The sequence below is a fragment of the Schistocerca piceifrons genome, chromosome 7 (genome assembly GCF_021461385.2).
Source record: "Schistocerca piceifrons isolate TAMUIC-IGC-003096 chromosome 7, iqSchPice1.1, whole genome shotgun sequence".
NCBI classification, from domain to species: domain Eukaryota; kingdom Metazoa; phylum Arthropoda; class Insecta; order Orthoptera; family Acrididae; genus Schistocerca; species Schistocerca piceifrons.
In genome coordinates this window covers 517,557,845-517,582,472 of record NC_060144.1, presented here as the reverse complement: position 1 = coordinate 517,582,472, position 24,628 = coordinate 517,557,845, and the positions used below count along the sequence as shown (strand labels likewise).

The following is a 24,628-nucleotide window of genomic DNA, read 5'->3' as shown; positions in this document are numbered from 1 at the left end:
AAAATCAAGCAATACAAACTTCAACAAGCACCTTACATGAAATTTCTGGTTGTCTATCATGATGATAAAACAACTTGGCCAGAGCACATCAATAGTATAAAGAGTAAGTTAAATTCAGACTGCTATGCACTACAAAAGTTAGCCAAAACTTTAATATTTAAAAAGTCCTCAAATTTTTTTAGTTTGCACACTCTGAATCAGTAATGACATTTGGAAAAGAACTGTAGAGAAGCTCAGTACATACGAAGAAGGTGCTCAACTACACAAAAAAGCTATGAGCATAATGACCAACGTGAAACTATGAACAAGCTACAGACCAAAATTTAAACTGCTAAACATTTTAACAATAACAAATACTTATACAGCTTAAGTACTAGCATACACTCCATAAAACATTAGTAATTTTAAGAAAAGTGAAGAGATTCATTAATATGAAACAAGGAACTGTTGGAACCTGAGAGCAATCCAACAGAGGTCATGACACTATGATGGGAATGTACCTATTCAATTGCCTTCCAAACAGCATCAGCAAAATAAAGAACATTAATACCTTTGAGTGCACAGAGACATACTGGAGAAAAATTCATTTTATTCTGTAAATGAATTTACTGATTATTGCAAGAAGAACTCAAAAATGTGATAAGAAGTAACCATCATTCAATTAAAAAAAAAAAAAAAAACAGAGATAAATGTATATATATAAACTTCAATGTAAGGGAAACAGTCACATATGTGAAAAAGGACTATTTACACTGAACAGAGCCATAAAAGTATTATGCTGTGATCGGTGCCATAAATGCACAAGTTTTAGAAAATTGTTGTGGTATAATCAAAATGTCAAGGCCTATATGTAATGATACAACATGTATCAACTGAAATACATCAGATGGCTAAATAAATAAATAGATAACTGCATTATTAGAAGACAATCTTTTATAGTTTTTGATCCTATCTAATAAATTGTTTGTGTATAGTGTGAACATTGGAGATCTTGTCAGGCTTCCTTGGAGATCACTTTTGTTCCAGTTGAACATTCACCATCTATAGCTGAATCAGCATAAGTTGATCCCTGACGGGTGCAGTATGCTGGGCACAGTAGCTTCACAGGATTACCTCAACCAACAACATTAAGTAATTTTGTTAACATCTCTATGGCTATGCCTTAGTGCTGTCACAGCTCTGTAGACAGCTACTGTTTTCACCTGCAGCCATTAGTGTTCTGCAGTTGAAAGGTGGTTAGTGTTCTGCAGGTGAAAGGTGGCAATAGTGCTGCAAGCTGTGTCAGGGATCTGCTTAACCATTGACTATGGCATAATGTACAGGGACCTATTACCCAAAAAGTCACTGAACCAATTACACATCTCTGTGATTTTCCTAAGTGATTTAAAGGCAACTGGTGGGACAGTTCCTTGATAAAAGTCATGGCTGACTAACTGCCCCGTTTTCTCGTAATTAAACACATTTGTGTACCGACATGTGGGTGTTTTGCTTGTATTAAGCTAACAGATACTATGATAATATAAAAGATCCTCAAAAATAATTACTGATGCTGACAAAAGCTACGTGTGTATTGCATGAGTCGTGACTACTTTCTAAGCAACAAGATTATTATGACTTGAGTATTAGAGCAGTTGCTGCTACTGCAAAACAGTCAAAGCAATTTTTTTTAAGGTGATGGTCTGTTGAATTTTAGTACCAAATATGAAGATGTCACACTCTTACTGAAACTGAAACAATTTTATCTTTTGTGTAGCTCCTATCCTATCCTATTTTTCTGTGCATTAATGGACACACAAGAGCCACAAATAATAAGTTGGCAGCACTGAAAATTACAGAAAACCATAACTGATGGGACTTACACTTTGGTATATAGTGAGAGTGTGTAGAGGCCCTTTGTGGATGAATTTCGCACCACAAAGCACCCTTCCTTGTCTTCCTGTTTCAGAAGTGACTCTGCTCTCTGCCTGGACATGTCTCCAACATACCACCTGTTAAACAGTTGTCATAAAGTGTAAAAGACAATACAACTAACGTACAGAAGATGGCAAATGCAAAAAGATCTGAGTTGTCCTAACTTAAAAAGCTTTATTTAGGTTAATACCACTGACACTATTATTAGGCTCTCCACAGTAAAAAGACCATAAAAATATTATGTTCCATGCTAAAGAACTATGAAATAAACCATTCAGTTGGTTATGAAATTACGTCATTTCAGATATTTTCCATCTGCATAATGTAGTTACTGCTCTGTAACAGCACAGTATTTCAGAAAGATTCAGTAATGAATTTTAACTTACTCATATTTCTGAAGGCCCAGTAATTCTTTCTCCTTCACATAGTTACTAGGGATGTAACCTATGTTCCTGGAATAAGATGAATAAAAGTTTATTAGATTTTACCTGGATAATGTACCTGGAATACATTTTCCTACGTAGGATGCTTCTGGAAATTTGTGTCAGATGAATTTAGAAACTACAATGTGTGATCAAAAGTATCCGGACACCTCACGGAAAATAACTTACAAGTTCATGGTGCCCTCCATTGGTAATGCTGGAATTCAATACGGTGGTGGCCCACCCTTAGCCTTGATGACAGCTTCATTCTCACAAGCATACATTCAGTCTGGTGTTGGAAGGTTTCTTGGGGAATGGCAGCCCATTCTTCACAGAGTGCTGCACTGAGGAGAGGTATCGTTGTCGGTCGGTGAGGCCTGGCACGACATCAGCGTTCCAAAACATCCCAAAAGTGTTCTATAGGATTCAGGTCAGGACTCTGTGCAAGCCAGTCCATTAAGGGACATTATTGTCAAGTAACCACTCCGCCACAGGCCTTGCATTATGAACAAGTGCTCAATCATGTTGAAAGATGCATTCGTCATCCTCGAATTGCTCTTCAACAGTGGGAAGCAAGAGGGTGCTTAAAACACCAATGTAGTCCTGTGGTGTGATAGTGTCACGCAAAACAACAAGTCACCTCCATGAAAAACACGACCACACCATAACACCACCAACTCCGAAATTTACTGTTGGCACTAAGTGCTGGCAGATGACGTTCACTGGGCATTCGCCATACCCACACCCTGCCACTGGATCGCCACATTGTGTACCATGATTCATCACTCCACACAACATTTTTCCACTGTTCAATAGTCCAATGTATACGCTCCTTACACCAAGTGAGGCGTCGTTTGGCATTTACCGGCTTGATGTATGGCTTATGAATGGCTGCTTGACCATGAAATCCAAGTTTTCTCACCTCCCGCCTAACTTTCATAATACTTGCAGTGGATCTTGATACAGTTTGGAATCCCTGTGTGATGGTCTGGATAGATGTCTGCCTACTGCACTTTACAACCCTCTCCAACTGTCAGCCGTCTCTGTCAGTCAACAGAAGAGGTCGGTCTGTACACTTTTGTGCTGTACATGTCCCTTCACATTTCCGCTTCACTATCACATTGGAAAGGGTGGACCTAGGGAAATCTCGTGTACAGACTATGACACAAGTGACACCCAATCACCTGACCACGTTCGAAGCCCTTAAGTTCTGCAGTGCTCCCCATTCTGCAGTGCTCCCCATTCTGCTCTCTCACGATGTCTAATGACTACTGAGGTTGCTCATATGGAGTACCTGGCAGTAGGTGGCAGCACAATGCACCTAATATGAAAAACGTATGTTTTTGGGGGTGTCCGTATACTTTTGATCGCATAGTGTATATTAGCTGATCTGGGGAATATAATCAATAAGCAACTGATTTGCAGAAAGTGATGGCAGTCTCACTCTTAAAAATTTTATTCAAAATATTTCAGAAATAAAACCTTCAAGATTTTCACTATCAAACTTTCCACTCGATAACAACCACTGTTTAACTTGTTATTTTTAAATAGTAAGTGAGAAGTCATTTTACAATGAGAGATCAATAATGTAAGTATTAATACAGTATAATTAATGCTGTGCTACATGTAGTTCATGTACTCTACTGTTAAATACACAATTATATTTTTGAAACTGTAAAACTATTTCCATTGATTATTAGTCTAAAAAAATACTTATACAGTACATGCTTATGCAACAATTTCCACTGTCACTTTCAATGTCATTATTGCAATACCATATTTCAAACAAACCTTCTGTTCACTTGCAGTTTTGTAAAATGAACAGTTGTGGCCTTCAAGAATATCAGAACAACCAGAAGGCTAGTGAAAAAAAGAAAATACTTTGACCTACGAAGGTTACAATGAAAAGAGGAACAGAAGTGTAGCAATATGAATGGTTTTTGCACATAGACAAAATGAGTGCTGCGAGAATGTGTGGAAAATAACAGGCAAGTGAGAGACTCTTTAAACATACTTGAAGAGTGCTAAAAGGCAGATAAGATGGCAATTGGAGGAAAATCACTTAATACATAAAAGCATTTGCCAAAAAACAAAAATGAGAAAAAAAATGACACACACACACACACACACACACACACACACACACACACACACACACACAGCCAGACAGACAGAGAGAGAGAGAGAGAGAGAGAGAGAGAGAGAGGGGGGGGGGGGGGGGAAATCACCAAACAAAAGACTGCCAAATGAAGAATACCAAAGGAAAAAAAGACCACTAAATACATTAAAAAAAATTAATGAACAATTAAGAAAGTCACTGAAGATGTAAAAAAGATTTTCAAATAACTAAAGAATGTAAACAGTTCCTGAATATAGATAAATTGTCTGCTGAAATAACTTGGGGAAAATAGACAGTAAAATTGAAGCAAGAGATGGTTGTTAAATGTACAGTAAATAGCAAGTAACACAGTAACGCAATGGGAAAAGATTACTAAGCGCAGAAAACTGTAGGCAAACAATAAAACAAGCCAATAAATGTGGGGAAACAATTGCCAAACAGAGAAAGAAGACTGTTCAACAAGTGGATTGCCAAATAATGAAGAGAGATAACCAGGTAAAAAATAGATCTTATAACACTGATAAAAGTATGCCACATAAAGGAAAAGTATTGTCAAACAAAGTGAAAAGGTCACCAAACACAAAGAAAAAAATATTTTTACACACTGAAAGAGAATCGTTAAACAGCTAATAAGGATCAATAAACATGGAAAAAGGTTGCTAAATACAGAATAGAAGTTCACTAAATACAAAACACAAGAAAAATATTACTGAAAACATAAAAAGATCACCAAATGATGTAAATGTTGTCAGGCAAGATTGCAAATAACACACAGACAGAACAGGCAACAGACAGAATGTCAGAAAGGCTGTTTATTGTATCAACAGAAAATTCATGCAAGAAAACTTATTTATTCTAAACTACTGAGTTTTGAGATAGAATAGCTGTCCAGGACTTACCTGTAATGAGTGAATTATTTAATACTATCAACAGACATGTAAAAGTATATACACTACCTAGCTTTTGGAACTCATAGTTTCTTCCTGAGGGATAGGTTGGGGAAGATCAAAAATGAAGGACAGGTCACTCAGACAGAACCTGAGAGGAACCCACATGTTGTGAGGCCAAGGGGAGGCAAAAATGAAAGACTATGAGGTAAGGGATAGATAAAAATACGAGACTAACCCATGCTCGTCTTTCACCTTCCACCAGTGTTCCTGTGAATCGTCAAGCACCTCATACTCAGCACCCTGCAAAACAGGAGGCAAAGAGAACCATTTAAGTATTTCCAAGATACATTTGATACTTCATAATGAACACAGTTTATATGTACAAACTATATAGACGGCAGCTCAACTACAATACAGCAAGGACAACCACAATTCTGTTGAATCTCTGTCTATCAAATCCCCATTAAAATGATCAGATTACAAGTACTATCACATTTTTTGATACTACAAGTACTTTCAAACTCATTTACAGTTTTAAAGAGCAATACATGGCAGTACAGTTTGAGGAATATTGTAAGTGATCAGTAGCAGTTGCAGTGCTGTAAAATTTCAAACACAAGCAGCTTAATGGAGAAGAATCCTTAACGATACCACTGAATGATATGTGTAATATTTTGTTCTCTGTAGTTTCTGTTATACATTTTTACAGCATGACAGAGGAAATTGATCTTGCTCAATAAATGGCATGGTAATGAGTTGTGCATTCCATCCTCAGGAACAGAAAAAAGAGCGAGAGAGAAAGAGAGAGGGGGGGAGGGGGGGTTTGTATAGTTTTAGAATATATAACAAAAAAAGAAGCTAATGTTTTTCACCTTCTCCAATGATATGTCACCACCTTCAATTGCTTTGAATGGGTAAAGAGCGACCACCACCTTTGGCCGGATCATTAGCTTTTCCTGTAAAAGTGGAAAAAAATGAAGGTATGTAAGATTGCAATAGCGATGATAAATATACACATTTTCAAAATGAAGGATCAGTTACACATATTAATACTAGAAAAACATGAAAACAAGAATCGCATACAGTACACAAGAAAATGTCTACTATGATTTCAGTGTGGGGTTACATTTCTCAGGTTGTTACTTATTTCAGTACAGCATATTGAATTTAAATGTAATAAGTGTAGTTCCATACAGTGGAAGCATAATGAAGGCAGAAGAGAGATTTGAGCATCAAATTCTAACACAGCATAATACTTAGATTCCAAACAGTGCAATTAAATGATTAAAACATTTTGTTACATATAATGTCATGTAGACAATGACAGGGATCAGTAACTGCTTATTATTCTGCATAAATGTGAAACTGAGTAACTACAATTATAAGATACACAAAAGAGGAAAGACCTCAGTTCTTACGAAACAACTAGTCATACATTCACAACTCCCGTTACCTTTACTAAACGTACCTCATTAGTTACTCTTTGTGCATTATATCAGAATATTTGGACTCTGGAATCTAAATCTAACATTTGTATTATACAGATCTTGACCTGACTCTAGTATATGTAGTCAGCTGACACTAGTCTGTATGAAGTTTTACAGATGCTTTGTCTGGATATTTAGATAAAATCAGCAGGTGAGAAGTAAAAGAGGAGTAACAGTAGCTTTTTGAACAGTAGCTTGTTAGTATACATAACAGGAGTAACCTACAGTGGCTTTTTGTGTTGATTTTAAGCTAGATTTGTTCCAGAGGTTTTTTTTTTTTTCATCTGAAGTTTGTTAGGCTACTGATAATAACTGGGAGTGTAAAAGAGTAGTTATGTTTTGGTAATTTTAAGAAAAACAAAAGTATTCCCTATTACTTACTCTTGATTAATTTTGCATGTTTTAAATAATAGAACACTACATGTGTAGCACAAAACATTTCTGGATTTTTTTTTTTACACCTGTATTTTATGTGATGTCTGCTTGTGTGATGTTCTGCAGCCATCTTGAAGCAATGTGCCCCAATTATGAAGAATGAGATTAAATTTTGTATGTGACAGAATATGGCCACAGTTGCCAACAACAAATATCCATTTGGTAGCACTCTTAACTTCTCATTGTCTCACCCCAAACTGTGTCATTGGACTCAGTTAATTTATTTTCCATCCTTGTACATATAGCATGTCAATTATTTATTACTTCTGACTTTGTTGAATGGGCATCATAAATATTTCACTCTGAGCTGATGTGAAGCTTCAGAACAAGAAGTGGCAAATTTGGCAGCAATGTGATATTTATGTTATGATAGTGACTAATTCTTTACACTGGGTGTAAGAAATAACAGTCATATCCAAGATGCCATACGTGATTCAGGTTTTGAGATATGGAGACGCTGCTTAATTTCTCAAAAATCTAAGCAAGAAAGATGGCAAAAACGGAGAAAAATAACTGAAGAAAACTGAGATTTAAAAACAGTATCCTTCAAGAAAGAGACAATTTGAAAAAGAGAGGGAATGTCTTTCTTGTAACTATGAGGAACACAAGAGAAATGTAGAAGAAGAATGCTGCAGAAATGGCAAGAAAGAAAAGTGAGAGACAGAAAAATTCTGTAATAATACATATAATGTGTCACAAATCTTGAAGGATGGTGGTCTCACCTTAAGTTTTGGGTTGCCAAGGCAGTGGCAGGAGCAAAACAGAGCACACCAAGGCCATCAACAGAGCAAGTAGAAATCATGAAACATACGAAACATTGGAGTTGTACATCATGTACTCAAAAAAGTCTCGTATTTTCTGGCAGACTAAGCAGAACAAGTACTGATGCATTGTAAGTGACTTATGAATTTTTTCTTCGGGATGATATATGCTGATTGTGCAGTAGAGGGATGAGTGCATAAACAAAACCATTTCTCAGCCTTTATGTGAAAGAAGCATATAAATTTTTTGAAAGGAAATATCATGATATGGCATAATGTGTTTTAGGAACTCAGGACTCCTGCATTATTATGCACAAATACTATTTCTTCAACACACAATGTATCATGTATGAAATGAGTGTGTGATATGTGCAGTGTTGACAGGACTGACAAATACTTTGCTTGCATACCTCATTCATAAGAGCATGTGCTTAGGTGGAGCATCTGTTGATCTCACTGCAGACTTCTAGACTGAGCCACACACAACTGATTTCAGCAAAGTGTACGGGCCTGAAGATGGCATTGACGCAATGCCAAAACTAGTAGTGAAGTAAATAAAAAATCTTAAATACAGCTGGAGGAATTTCATTTTTAATAAAAATTATACAAGCTGTGTCTCACCTTCATGCAGCTTAAATATGGATGTACGAAGATTTATTGATAAAGGTTGTAAGCTTATATTTATGAAGTCAATCCACATGACTTAACAATTTTTATGAATTTTTTCAGCATTTAAATAAGTATTTTCATACTGAATGCCACAGCCAAAATTTTATTAAAATGCAATTCCATTTTCCACCTTGCCTGTATTATCATTGCATATTTTCACGCTATTAAAAAAAGTAAATATCTGCTTCCAAACTGAGAAGGGCATACATTGGATAGGTTGATGCATTGCATAAGCAACAAAGCAGACCCCTTGTCAAGGTCTGGGATTAACAAAATAGCTGCGACAGATGGCAGAAATGTTATATAACAGAAATGTAATTTTAACACCAGCTTAAATTAAATTAGATGTACTTTTCCTTCCGGTTGATCCATAGTGAGGAGATCTTCCATGATGTTGAACATGGCAGAAAAACAAGAATACGAATATACACATGCTAATATTTAAAAACAAATATGCTAGTGTATCTTCACAGATCAATGGTAGATCTACAGGGTGAATGGTGACCAGAGAGGTCTCAGGGTGTTGTACCAATCGTCCCAACCAACATGTTTGAGGTGCTGTCTTTCACTGAAACTGAGCCATTTGAACTCATTTCACCTGTTTGTAGTAAACTTGTTCTGTCTGGAGTCAAGATGAGGCAAACACAAAAAGGTGTGGGTCTATTAATCATTGGCAGTTCAAACATATACGGCGAATGATGGTACTCCTTAGGAAAATGGCAGCAAGGGGCAGGAAAGGACACCAGGTGCGCTCAGTGTGTGTGCCTGGGGCCCTCATTCAACTTGTTGAAGAGGCTATTCTAGCAGCCATTGATGTAACAGGGTGCAACCAACTGCAGATTGTGGCGCATGTTGGAACAAATGATGTCTGTCGTCTGGTTTCAGAGGTCATACTTGGGTCTTTCCAGTGACTGGCAGAGAAGGTTGAGAAGGCCAGCCTTGTGCATGGAGTTTCAACTAATTTCACAATTTGTTTCATTGCCCTCAGAACTGATCGTGGCCCTTTGGTTCTGAGTCGAGTGGAAAGACTGAGCCAGAGACTTTGAAGCTCAGCTGTGACTTCCCGGACTTGCGCCATAGGGGTGAGAACTGTAGGGTCCCCCTAAATGGATCACGTGTGCACTACACATCAGTGGCGGCTACTCAAGTGGTTGACTGCGTGTGGGGTGCACACAAGGGTTTTTTTTTTTTTTTTTTTTTTTTTTTTTTAGATTAGGCGACTCTCCATCCATTCCAGATAATGATAGCTGTAGGAAACCCAGAAATGTCAGCATAAGATTGAAAGAAATGCCTCCAACAGGTGAGAGTTTTAAAATTCTAATGGTAAACTGCCAAGCTGGTAAAGTGCCAGAATTTGAAGCGCTCATGAAAAGCACTGAAGTTCACATAATACTAGGTACAAAAATCTGGCTTACCTGTAACTGACAGCAGTGTATATTGAAAGGATAGGGAAATGGGGGGGGGGGGGGGGGGTGTATTTCTCGCAGTAGACAAGGAATTCAATTCCACTGTGATAGAAACTGAAGCAGCATGTAAGATTGTTTGGGCAAGACTCAGTATCTGGGGTGGACGTAAAATAACAACATAATTCTTCTATCGCCCACCAGACTAATGTAGTTGTGCTGACAGACCCACCGGTTCCTTATATATTTTGTTTACGATAAATTTTGTGGCGTGGAACGTGTCAACAGAACAAACACGGAAACACACAATGTTTTTTGGCGGCATACTTACTTCCGTGCCAAAGACAGACTCATTATTGGATTATGCACAAGATTTTTTTTCCCTACTACTATTGCAATTGAGAATATCTCTGTTCCTCTCAAACTCGGATGGATTATTGATAACAAATTTCGTCAGTGAATAAATGTGCTGTGAGGCTGTGGTTAATGTTCCCAGCTGCTTAAGGGGATGCCTGCGAGACGTACATCTATCAATCCTGTACATAATTCTAATTACTTTATTTTGTCTAATAAACACTTCGTGCCTAAGTGAGAAGTTACCCCCAGAACATTATTCCGTAAAACATCACTAATAAAAAAAATTGGCAAAATATGTTCAAACGCTGAATTCTATAAGCCCAAGTTAACAACTAAGACAAAAATAGCAGAAGCTGATATGTTGTTTCCACCTTAAGTTTTCATCAATATGCACACCTAAGAACTTAGAATTTTCTACTCCTTTTATTACTCCTTGTTGGTATACTAGCTTAGAAGGGAGCGGAATTTTTTGACAGTACAAAACTGAATGAGCTGTATTTTTTTTTCAAAGTTTAAAGCTAACCCACTTTTCTGTCGATGCTTCTTTTCTCGACTCCACAACAATGGTCGTAACATCTGCGAAAGAGGAGTTCTGAGTAGAGATGGGTCGAACTCGTTGATTCCCGTGAACTACTTCATTCATTTCACTCTTTGCCTTGAAGCGTTCAAATGAAGTAGTTCATTCATGAAGTACGAAGCCTGGCGAAGTTGCCCAGTTCGCCGCTCAGTCGCGGCTACGCTCGCTTCGCCTTGCTCGTACAATAAAGGTTCGTAATACTTCATAATTTTACCAACAGATGGCCAACTATGCAGTAACGTGCACGCAACGTTTTACGCTCTTACAGCGTCTGAGCTAACTTAAATAGAGCGTGGTCGAAGGGGACAAAGGAAAGATAAACAGAGAAGCCTGTCACATAAGAAGGTATTACATTTAATCTTGCTCGACATTTTTTCATGAAACGCCCAAAAAAGTCTTTATCAGCCAAGTGAAACATTATTTGTTGTATTCATGGACTGAAAAACTAGGGCTACCAACAAAATGCAGTCCAATTTCATGTTCCTTTTAAAATTTAATTCAAGGTAGAGTGAGTATGTTTACCACTGTCACAAAGTCTATATATCTACGTTAAGTAATTATTCAAAAGTTTTCCTGTAGATTTTATTTTGTTGAGAATAATATAACCCTCCAAATTCAAAACGTAAACTGTCACCTGTAGTAACTGATACGATTTCGGGTAAAATCCCTCTTTCAGTGTTATTAACAAAACTTTTATTTTCATGTTGGCTGTGCGTGCTCACACAGCCAGCCTCTTCGTTTGTATCTGTAATATTAATTTGTCCGAAAGCGCTGCCAACGGTAGGCTTCCGGTAGACGCCAAGTATAACTGAACTGCACAAACAGTCACGGGTAATGATGTCAGCACTGCAGGAAGCAGCTGACGCTGCCTTCCCATCGCCCCTCACCTCCCCAACCCATCGCAAACCTATAGTTTCCCACAAACGCCGCGCGATTCGTCGACAGGCAGTAGAGGGGGGACTGAAGTGAAGGGAGAATGAGTGACGTAACGCCGATGTAATGGGATGAGGGAGAGGGGAAGAGAGTGAGTGAACTTGAAGGAAGTGTGGAGTGTGTTATCTGTGAAGAGTTTGAAGTAGCAGTTCATTGAAATTGAGTGGTTAGTTCACACTTCAATGGAGTGAAGCGTTCATTTGAACGACTCATTCACGAGCTCCCCATCACTAGTTCTGAGGATGTTATCAACGTGGAAGAGTCAAGGTTACTAAATATGAGTGAAAAGATTAGCTAGTCACTTACTTGTTAAAAGTCTTGCAACTGTAATAGATCACAGCACACTTGCCGCTGTAATACATTGCCTAATCTTTAGACCTAGTGTTTTTGGGTGGTCAAAAAATGATGTTACATCTTAGGCGAAAAATATGCCCGCCCTAAATGCAAAAATGTATTATGAAATGCATATACAAGTGACTAAATCACAAATATCCCGAAAAAATTCACTCCAGCGTTAAAAAATCTAGTCAAAAACAACAGAACACAATGACCTACTTCAGTCACTCATTCAGACAACATGTGAAACAAGTAACGTTCTACAAATTAAACTTTTTTAGTTTATCTATTTATTTGTTTAATTGTGTTAGTAGACAGATTGCATATCCATGTCGTTCACTTCAGGACATTTGGCTAACAAACGACCATTGTGCAGTCGGATTTATGCATGCTTTTATATTTATGGCACATGAAGATAAGAACTCAAATACCAGACACCCACAGCGGTTCGGTGCACCAATCAAAATCGACTTTGAAGTTTCCCGAGCGTATTTAATATCTTAAAGCAGCAACGATTTTTCGATGGGCTGCGTGGCTCTGTGGTAGAATCCTCGTCTGACAATGTGGGTGGCCTGGTTTAAATTCCTGGCAGTGTCTTTAAAAAAAGTGCACGTTCTATGGACGTTTCTGTGACGTGTGAAATACATGAAGATGACGAAAACAATAATTTGTTTTTTTTTTAAATAAACAATCATAAAGATCGGTACCTAAGTACGAATTTACATTTTCACAAGCTGCGACATGGTCACAAATAAAACAGTGATCCGAAAATAGAATAAATTTCCTTTACTTTACGTCTATGTTCACAATTTTTTTGTCATCAGACTGTCGGTTTCGATCTATAATGACCATTTCAAATCTGTTGTTGGACATGTTTCTATAAAGCAGATCTGAAGATAGTCATTACACACCGAAACCGGTAGTCTGGTGACAAAAAAATTGTGACGAAAATCGTGAAGTAAAGAAAACTTATAAGAATTTAAAATTGCACTGAAAACTGGATTATTGTGTGATTCCTAATTAGTTATAAGAAGATGTACGTTTTTCATAAAATGTCAATTAGGTATGCGCTAATTAGCATACACTATGTGATCAAAAGTATCCGGACACCTCGCTGAAAATGACTTACAAGTTCGTGCCGCCCTCCATCGGTATTACTGGAATTCAATATGGTGTTGGCCCATCCTTGGCCCTTAGCCTTGATGACAGCTTTCACTATCGCAGGCATACGTTCAATCATGTGCTGAGAGGTTTCTTGGGAAATGGCAGCCCATTCTTCACGGAGTGCTGCACTGAGAAGTATCGATGTCGGTCGGTGAGGCCTGACACGAACTCGGCGTTCCAAAACATCCCACAGATATTCTATGGGATTCAGGTCACGACACTGTGCAGGCCAGTCCATTACAGGGATGTTATTGTCGTATAACCACTCTGCCACAGGCCATGCGTTATGAACAGGTGCTCGATCGTGTTGAACGATGCAATCGTCATCCCCGAATTGCTCTTCAACAGTGGGAAGCAAGAGGGTGTTTAAAAGATCAGTGTAGGCCTGTGGTGTGATAGTGCCACGCAAAACAACAAAGGCTGCAAGCCCCCTCCATAAAAGATACGACCACACCATAACTCCTCCGCCGCTGAATTTTACTGTTGGCACTATACATCCTGGCAGATGACGTTCACTGGGCATTCGCCATACCCACATCCGGCCATCGGATCGCCACATTGTGTACAGTTATTCGTCACCCACACAACGTTTTTCCACTGTTTAATCGTCCACTGTTTACGCTCCTTACACCAAGCGAGACGTCGTTTGACATTTACCGGCGTGATGTGTGGCTTATGAGCGTCCGCTTGACCATGAAATCCAAGTTTTCTCACCTCTCGCCTACCTGTCACAGTACTTGCAGTGGATCCTGATGCAGTTTGGAATTTGTGTGTGATGGTCTGGATAGATGTCTGCCTATTACACATTACAATCCTCTTCAACTGTCGGTTGTCACCGTCAGTCAACAGACGAGGTCGGCTTGTACGCTTTTGTATTGTACGTGTCCCTTCACGTTTCCACTTCACTATCACATCGGAAACAGTGGATCTAGGGATGAGTGTGGAAATCTCGCGTACAGATATATGACACAAGTGACACCCAATCATCTGACCACGTTCGAAGTCTGCGAGTTCCGCGGAGCGCCCCATTCTGCTCTATCACGATGTCTAATGACTACTGACGTTGCTAATATTGAGTACCTGGCAGCGCAATGCACCTAATATGAAAAACGTATGTTTTTGAGAGTGTCCGGATACTTTTGATCACACAGTGTATATTTGATGATTTTTATATTTAAACGACGCAGGAGACTCTATACATCGATTACCAGTCTAAATCGCTATTTTTTTACACCTTTATGCATTTTACGCTTCGCGGAAATGCTCGTAGAACACACACCTTCGTTTAAAAATTCGCGTCCCCTGGGAATCGAACGCAAGCCGCCCACGTGGCAGGCGAGCATTCTACAACGTTTTTTCCAGTTAAAAACTTTTTTTGAACAGCATGCAAGTTCATTACATCATGATACAAACTACAAGACATCGTTAAAAAATATATAGTGTCGGTAAACATATATTTACATCATAACTACGCCATGGGTCCTGTCGGAATATCGACTTTACTTAGGGTAGGGGGTTCCCAAACTTTTCTTCTGGTGGAATACTTCGAAAATCCTGTACTTTGATGGAACACCTTGTTTATTTTGAATCTCAAAAAAAATTTTTTAAAATGAAAAAACTTGTTTAGTGATGACTTACGATTCGCCATTATAACTAATCACACAGAAATGACAATACAATTTTTTTAAAAGTAATATTGTCAAAATGTCGGGAAATATGCCACGTTAATAATAGTTTTTTTGCGGAGCACTCATTCATTTCCTGGGGAACACCGGCGTTCCACGGAACACAGTTTGGGAAGCCCTGCTCTAGGGCAGTGATACTCAACCTGTGCGCCATGAATGACAGCCTGGGGCGCCGTCGATTTGTATCGTAGTCAGTTACGCCGTTTACATGGGGCACCCAAAACCGGATTTCGTACGCCAGTTTCATAATACCGCTTCTGGGTAGTCATGTAAACACTTTAAAATTGGTCCCGGAAATCCGCTTCTAGTTGCAGGTTTTCCAATTCCGGTATCGATTGTTGCTCCCACGTAAACGCAACCAGTTTTGAAACGTGCTTGCACTGTCAAGTTGCGTCTTGTTTTTTTAAAAAAATTGTCTAATATGGACGGCGTGGTTTTTTGTACATTGAGGGATAAGTAGAAATATTAGACTGAAGCTGTTTACACCTCGTCTACCTGAAGAGAAATAGCGACTGCGACTGTGCGGATTAAATCAGAAACCGGAACAGCTGTTTTCCAGGCGCCATATTTAACTGAGCTAGCAAATCCGCTTCAGACCCCAACATGTAAACACGACGGCGATAAACGGTTTCCGAAATTCGGTTTTCGTCTTCGGCAGCTGTGCCGCATGTAAACGTAGTGAGAGTCAGTGAAGATAGTTGTGGGAAATTTCATTTCTAGTGTCAACCTGCGAGGCCTCGAAGGAATTTCACTCTACAAAATAAAAACTTTGAGGTTCGCCGATGACGTAATTCTGTCAGAGACAGCAAAGGACTTGGAAGAGCAGTTGAACGGAGTGGATAATGTCTTGAAAGGAGGATATAAGATGAACATCAACAAAAGAAAAACAAGGATCATGGAATGTAGTCGAATTAAGTCGGGTGAAGCTGAGGGAATTAGATTAGGAAAGGAGTTTTGCTATTTGGGGAGCAAAATAACTGATGATGGTCGAAGTAGAGAGGATATAAAATGTAGACTGGCAATGGCAAGGAAAGCATTTCTGAAGAAGAGAAATTTGTTAATATCGAGTATACATTTAAGTGTCAGGAAGTCGTTTCTGAAAGTATTTGTATGGAGTGTAGCCATGAATGGAAGTGAAACATGGACGATAAATAGCTTAGACAAGAAGAGAATAGAAGCTTTCGAAATGTGGTGCTACAGAAGAATGCTGAAGATTAGATGGGTAGATCACATAACTAATGAGGAAGTATTGAATAGGATTGGGGAGAAGAGAAGTTGGTGGCACAACTTGACTAGAAGAAGGGATCGGTTGGAAGGACATGTTCTGAGGCATCAAGGGATCACCAATTTAGTATTGGAGGGCAGCGTGGAGGGTAAAAATCGTAGAGGGAGACCAAGAGATGAATACACTAAGCAGATTCAGAAGGATGTAGGTTGCAGTAGGTACTGGGAGATGAAGAAGCTTGCACAGGATAGAGTAGCATGGAGAGCTGCATCAAACCAGTCTCAGGACTGAAGACCTCAACAACAACAACAACAACAACAACAACAACATGCTGGCCAGCCTGCCTACGCAGGAAATGAACTAACGCTCTTTACATTTAGCACCAGCAGTGACGTTGTGTTGTCAATCAGTGTTTGTTGTTATGTCGTGACTTTGTTAATGAGGACGATAAACAGTAGAACGGTTTTTAAATTTGTCAAGTGGAAGTAGAATGCGAGAACTTTCTGAGGACAGTCAGGAAAGTGGCAATGAAGATGAGAAACGCAAGTACAGAAAATACGACGATGGCTACTTAGGATGTGCTTTCGCGCGCACTGTTGTGAAGAATGGAGAGCTTTCACAGTGTGTTTTGTGTTTGAAAGTTCCTTGTTTTGAGCGTACGCTACCTAACAATTTAAAGTGTCATTTAGAAAAGGTTCACAAGAATGACATGGTCAAAGCAAGAGAATATTTTTCTAGGAAACGTCTGTCAATCGAATTCAAGATTTAAGAGAGGATCTTTGTGAACAAATTACAGAAAAAAAGAGGGAGTTTGGGTAGCAGTAGAGATGCTCATCAAAGTAACTATGTGCGATTTGTTCACGAAAAGTAACGAAATTATAAAAAAAATTCTATTTTGTAAGGAAATGAATGCAGGTACGACAGGCAAAGACTTGTTGGAAACACTGGCCAACTCCACGACAGAAAATCACGTTAACTGTGCTCACTGTGTTGATGTGTCTACTGATGCTGCGTTAAATGGGAGGGGGGGTTGTGTTACAGTGGTCTAAAAGAACTTACTCGCGGCAATGCCTCTGATATTTTGCAGATCCATTGCATGCGAACCACTGCCTCCGCAGCACTTCACTTCAGTGTTGATCTGAATCTAGTTCAACAAACTGCAGTAAATATGGTGAATTTTATTATAAAAGTCGTCAGTAGTAGGGCAACAAGGATGTCACCCCACTCTCAGTTATTGCAAAATTTATTCAAGATGGCGGCGATATATATGGCAATGTCACAATGACATCATGGAGGGAAGTTCAAATTTTGGCTGGAAGATAGGTCAATCGGGCTACCTCCACTAACCTAAACCCCTCCCCTCGAAAATGACGGGAAGTTTAAATTCCAGCAGGACAATGAAACACACCGTGGCTACCTCCACTAACCTAAGAAAATGGCGGGAAAATAGCTCACTTGGAATACCGCCATTAACCTAAGTTAACCGACCGAAACCCCTTCCTACGAATTGGTGGGGGAAAGGACTCAGCCTGTACTGGGCTTCTGGATAGGATGGACATAGATCTTTATTTTCTATGCAGTGTTTATCATTTAAACAATTTGAGGCAGTGTGTTTACCATGAGGCCTGGAGTCCAACTGACCTAGTGCACAATACTGCCACCAGAGGGTGTTGTCGTCCCTTCCGTAATGTATTCCAAGATGGCAGTCTGGGGGGGAGGGGGGGGGGGAATGTCGTGAAAAGGACTCGGCCTGTGCTGGGCTGCTGGAGAAAGAAAGAAGTGTACTTTATTTATGTTTTAACACTTTATTTAGGCACTGATTTCATGTAGTTTATTTATTCACTAAAACAATCGCTCTGACGTGCTTGGGGTCACAATACACAGCCTACAGACCTGCAAACTACTTGTAAGTCACCAAAATAATGTAGTACACTGATCTACTGACACGTAAACAACTCGAAAATTGTCAAAATAGTGCATGTATAATGCTTTGCAAACACCTACAGAACTAGAAACTACTCGTAAATCACTGAAATAATGCAGTTCAGTGATGTGCAGACATCCTCACTAATTATAAACTGTCCAAATAATGCATACATTTTATTTAGGGACGGATTTCACACAGTTTATTTATTACTCTGATACAAAACACTCACCCTGGCGTGCTTGAGGTTGCAGTAAATAGTCTCCAACACCCGCAAAATACTCGTAAATCATCAAAATAAAGCAGTACAATGATGTGCAGACACACAAACAACGCATAAATTGTCCAAATAATGCATGTAAAAGGCTCTGCAAACATTTCTGCTAATCGTCAACTGTCGAAATCATTCACTGCACACCTGTTCACAAAATAATGCAACAGACACGAAAACAACTCGTAAATTTCCAAACACTATGCAAACACGCTCAATATGCTTAAACAGCCGAAAATAATGCAGTGCACTCTCATTGAACATGAAAAACACTTTCAAACTATCGTCAACTACGATGATCCTACCTACAGAACTCCAAGGCGTGCACACCAGTCCCATATGCGAGATCACACATTACCCTTCCTGGAAGTCGTTAAGACCTGCTATCAACAAACACCTCCGAAATGCAACGCCAAATTACTGTTGCCGCTGGTGTGGAAGCAATGCTTGCCTTTTTTCCTTTCTGCAGAGTGGTCTTTCAGCAGCAAAACTATTTTGTACAGACTGCCATATTGCATTGACAAGTAAACCCTGCAGAGTGACCTACAGATCGTCAAATACAGAAAGACTCTTTCTCAATGACACTGTTCTCCCACCGAGGATGGATCTTGAGTATTAGAGAGTGAAACCGACTACAATTTGAAAATATATCAAAGCGGACCATGCCAATGTAGTAAACATATAATTCATATCCTGCAGCATACAAAATCGCCCCTTTTGCATCATGCATATAGCTATCGACTGCCAGACATACATATACTGTGAAGACAGACAGCATAAGCAGATGCACTGTAGGTGTACTCTTCGCTGCACTAGATATTTCCCGCATGGTCGGGTGGTCACCCGCTCCCAAAGCATGACCAGAGCGCCGTCAGTGGACCGAAGTCACACTCAGAACTGTAGTACAAGTTGGGGTCAGCTCCCCTTGTCACAAAGCGATACCCTTTTTGGCACCGACCTGCTTGCTTCGTTGCTTGGTTTTCACAACCATCTCCAGACTCTGGGATTACAAGAGCACGTGTATTTTTGCATGGTTTGCCAGAATATTATACCATTTACGCGATACTTCTAGGTATCAAACACACAGCAATATCACTTGCATAGCAGTATCGCTCGAGCAACATAATTCCGAAGATATATAGACTGTAAATTATTTCTCTAGAAACCCGAAACTTTAGTGAGGTGGAGTGTGCTGTAAACCACTGAGTAACTGTCTGCGAAGGCCTTTACTTGAAAACTCAAAGAAATAGAGGGAACCGATATTTCCACTCGCAAATATCGATGTCAGTGATGTAACAGATTCCAAATAATTCCTATAATTTACACAGTCAACTAAGGTGTTTTTCATGTCATGAGAACCAGCAAATGTGTCTTCCAGTAGCTTTCACCTGCTAGATGCACTCACCACAACCGATATTCCCTCTAATAAATAAAGGTGCGAAATGTGCAGAAGCAGTCAACCGAACAATTTACATGGGATGGAATAATGTTCAGCGCTAACACACGTCCATTTTGAAGCTTCTCAAATTTCCACTTGATCAGGAAAGCTGTCCACCACATACTAAGCACTAGTTCGCTATTCAGCCGTCTAGAAGACGACACGATTAAGTCAGCTACATTCCTACACCCTTAATAAGCCTCTCCATTTGGACAGCTCCTACTGTTAGCCGGAAACGTGAATCATTCCTGCCACAGTTCATAGGCGCTGCACGCCAAAAATGCATGTTTCTACAGGTGCACACAATTACCCATATTAAAAGCTATACTGGCTTTATAAATCGAAGTATGGCATTACCTACAAATTAAGTGGTTTTTCCAGACAAATACCGCGACGCTGAATACAGTCAGTAGTATCAGACCAACAGTGAGGTTACACGTCGCCTACGGTGCAACCTAGTAATAAAATTACTTAATTTAGAAATTGATTTGGCTAAGGAACCTGCCGCCGCTAGATATTTCTCCAGTATTTGTAATGCATTCTGTTTCAGTGCCATGTCAGAGGTTCTGTGACATATCCATTGTGTTATAGGCGAAGGTTGATTGAGAAAAATCACAAATAGTAGATGGTGTGCTGAGTTAGGTTGTAAGAAATGTACATGGGCTTTTCAGATCTCTAGTGTTACGCTATCCACTAGAAATGCTGTCTGGGATTGGAATCAAGTCTTTCCATTCAACCATATACCTGCCTTGGATCCATTGGAGAAGTCCTTTAATAATTACAGCCACTAGTGAATCATTTTTCTGGCATTCTCATGTCTCGAAACGAGTCACTGTTCTCGAACCTATCTGCTGTTGTAAAATTCCAACGTCGTTTTGATAGCCTCTATGCCTCTAGCAACTTTGCACATGTGATCATTCCAATTTAAATCGGAACTTAGAAGAAGTCAGAGAGAGCTATATCCACCACCTGCTGCAACCCATGTACAAACAGAGTAACTTGAGTTAGTGCGACACGTCGATGTTTTCACCATTCTGTGGAAATGGGAACAAGTTGTCGTAGCTCCACCAACAGTGTACGACTTTTAAGGTTAGCGCCAAATGAACCCAGTTCCTGCAACACGAGGTAGTAGAAAAGAAAGTACGGGAACAAGGCGAAGGACAAGGCTTTTGCTACAGCATTGTGGTGTGTACATACAGATACTGCAGTCTGAAGCAGATTTGTGTCCCTCAGTGCCCATTCACCTCTATCACTCCAACATGCTATCACCGTTATTCTGACCATCCAACAGAAAAAAAATTACGAACTATGAAAGCTCCACTAACTTCATCCAATAGAGAACTCGATAAGATTTTTACTGCATCTCTCTCCTCCCATGTATGGAAAACAAATACCATCTGTGTGCTGGCATCGAGCACATGTTAAACATACAAGTGTTGATCCACTGCACAGACCAGTTTACAGCTGGATCGCCTGTACTGTAGGAGGATGACTATACTGTAAACCGCATAAAACACTCCCTGTGACCCTGCGTCGTTGTTTGAAACATTGCTTTTTTCTACTGTAACACACTTTGTACACTGCCATACATTTTCTTTTTTCCACCACGACTTCGAGGTCTGTATCAGGTTCTAAACTGACATTAACATGTTCTGATCCTTTGCCTCTCGCAGAAAACTAGATGTTGCATGGTGTAAATCATGTTGTTACTGTTGCTACCATAACACACCACACACACTGGATGATTTTAAATAAAAGACAGTTACAACATAAGGAAACTGGAAGAGTTTGGCGGTGTTGTGGAGCGTTTCCAAACTGCAGTCAGAAGGTGACTGACGACCTTTACATTTAAACTCGTCTGTCACAGTGGCGGAATAGATGATGGCTCTGTGTTCTGTTTCGACTGATTCCTCATATTGCAGTCATGTATTCTAGCACTGTTTCGGTGCTAGCCATCAACAAAAGGTGCTGCGCCTCCACCAAAGCTCTTTCTCCATCTCAAAAAAACGATGTCAATCAATCATTACATGGTGACCAACAGCGTACCAGATGGATGGGATGGAAAAGATGCTGTCAATGTACTGTAATAATAAGCACCACAGTTGATAGTGTGAACAATTTTAGCAATTTTACAGTAATTTGAACACCAACCAATGATGCATCAGCATGTTTCCCAATTTCAGTATCACCGCTAAACCGTCCATTCTCTACTTTGCGAGTAGCATTCCGAATGTAGATAGATGACTGTGCGGGACATCCATTCACTGTTAATTCTTGAATATATACATCATCAAACTATACCACACAGCACTCTACATATTTCTAGCACCTCGAGCATAGTGCAAAATTTACGATCTATCTCTATGTGTATGAGAGTCACGGAGCATTCTAGCAATCTTATGATAAAATTAGAGAGGGAAAGACCCCCTCGCACTGCCTTTCACCAACCCATCCTACAGTACCATCACCGATTTAATCAGCAGCTGACCAGAAGTAGACCGCTACATCCCGCGTCTCGTGAATGAATGAACCTTGCTGAGTACTCGCCCATCGAGTGCACAAGATTTCTCCAGATACCCCCAAGTGGAGGAGGTTAGCACCCTTTATCCATGTATAGTAATAGATCTGAAAGTGTTGTAATAGCAGACGATTAAGAAGAAATGGGTGGTTTTTACGCATGATGGAGATCCAGACGGATGGTCTTCGAAGAATTTTACATAAATCAACTACACTCTCAATTTCAAAGTATGTGGTTGAATGGAAAGACTTGATTTCAAATCCCAGACAGCATTTCTAGCAGATAGCGTAACACTAGAGATCTGAAAAGGCCGTGTACATTTCTTACGACCTCAATCAGCACACTATTTACTGTTTTTGATCCTTCTCAATCAACCTTCGCCTATAACACAGTGGATATAGCACAGAACCTCAGACATGGTATTGAGACACAGTGCGTTACAAATACTGGAGAAATATCTAGCAGTGCCATGAGGGAGCTGCAAATACCAGTTTCATACCATGTTCCTTAGCCGAATCAGTTTCTAAATTCGGTAATTTAATTACGAGTTTGCACCTTATTCGACTTTTAACCGCACTGTTCGCCTGATAATATACACTCTTGACAATCACCGTCCATATTCAGTGACCCAGTATTTGTCTGGAAAACCACTTCACTCACAGGTAATACCATACTTAATTATAAAGTCAGTATAGCTTTTAACATGGATACTTGTCCGCACCTGTAGAAACAAGACTACTTGTGACAGTAATATGGTCATGTATTTTAACATCTGGCGGTTTGTAAGACGAATACGTCCCTCTTTCTAAGACACAGTGGTACCACTCACACGAAAAACTTATGAGACATGTTCACCCATCGCTGATTTTCGGTCAGTATTATTTCGTATCGCCGGCAATCAGTTATCAGCCAGAATTACAATTAGTAGTACGGGACGCGTGAAAGGTTCTCATTGAGCATCAGCCTTATAAAGGATGTGTGTGTGTGTGTGTGTGTGTGTGTGTGTGTGTGTGTGTGTGTGTGTTTTCCGACATGTGCAAAGGAAATAACTGTCCAGTCGTAAGGAAGATCTGGATTTGATGTGGAATACTGTGACAGCAAAGGGAAGAGTATGTCAGGTCATATGACTGATATAGATGTTTATATTTCCAGAGACACAACCGTGAGCAGGGTGTATTTCCGATACTTCACTCATTGTCGAATGTCGTTCAGTTGAGATCGCGATCGTAATATTTTATTGTAAATACAGTGATAAAATGTATATGTGGCCCCTAGGATGATTCTGCTTATGCTTGCTTGGCGTGCAGCGCTGGTGACCTGTGACGGAAATGATTCGCGTTTCCGACTATCGGTACGAGCTGTCCGAATGGAGAGGCCTGTTGCGGTGCAGGAATGTAGATGATTTAACCGTGTAGTCCTATAGACGGCTGAATAGCGAACTAGTACTTAGTATCTGTTGGACAGTTTTCGTGATCGCGTGGAAATTTGAGAAGATTCAATATGGACGTGTGTTTGCACTGGACCATTATTCCCTCGCACGTAAATTGTTCGGTTGACTGCTTCTTCACATTTCGCGCCTTTATTTATTTGAGGGAACATCGATTGTGGTGTGTGCATCTAGCAGGTGAAAGGCAGGTGGAAGACATGTTTACTAGTTCTCTAGACATGAGAAACACCTTAGTTGACTTTGTAAATTATAGGAATCATTTGGAATCTGTTACATCACCGACATCGATATTTGCGAGTGGAAACATCAGTTCCCTCTATTTTTTTCGAGTTTTCACGTAAAGGCCTTCGCAGACGGAATAAGTTTCTAGCTACTCAGTGGTTTACAGCACACTCCACCTCACTGAAGTTTCGGGTTTCTAGAGAAATAATTTACAGTCTCTATATATCCGGAATTATGTTGCTTGAGCAATACTGCTATGCAAGTGATATTGCTGTGTGTTTGATATCTAGAAGTATCGCGTAAATGGTATAATATTCTGGCAAACCATATGAAAAAACATGTGATCTGGTCTGGAGACCAGTGTAGAAAGCAAGCAAGCAGGTCGGGCCCAGAAAAAGTGACGCCTTTGTGCCAGGGGGAACCAACCCAGCCTT

The 24,628-nt window shown here is 39.7% G+C and overlaps 1 protein-coding gene across 2 annotated transcripts in view; it reads right to left on the bottom strand.

The window, feature by feature from the left end:
* The window catches only part of LOC124804726 (tyrosine-protein kinase Btk29A), a 374,204-nt gene that overhangs the window by 36,414 nt on the left and 313,162 nt on the right, over positions 1 to 24,628 (bottom strand). For both annotated transcript variants that reach the window (XM_047265010.1, XM_047265009.1), the window contains exons 3-6: positions 6,215 to 6,298; positions 5,578 to 5,642; positions 2,298 to 2,363; positions 1,860 to 1,988 (exon numbers count right to left, since the gene is read on the bottom strand). In XM_047265010.1, the coding sequence (XP_047120966.1) occupies positions 1,860 to 1,988; positions 2,298 to 2,363; positions 5,578 to 5,642; positions 6,215 to 6,298 (344 nt within the window). The remainder of the gene's footprint in view (positions 1 to 1,859; positions 1,989 to 2,297; positions 2,364 to 5,577; positions 5,643 to 6,214; positions 6,299 to 24,628) is intronic.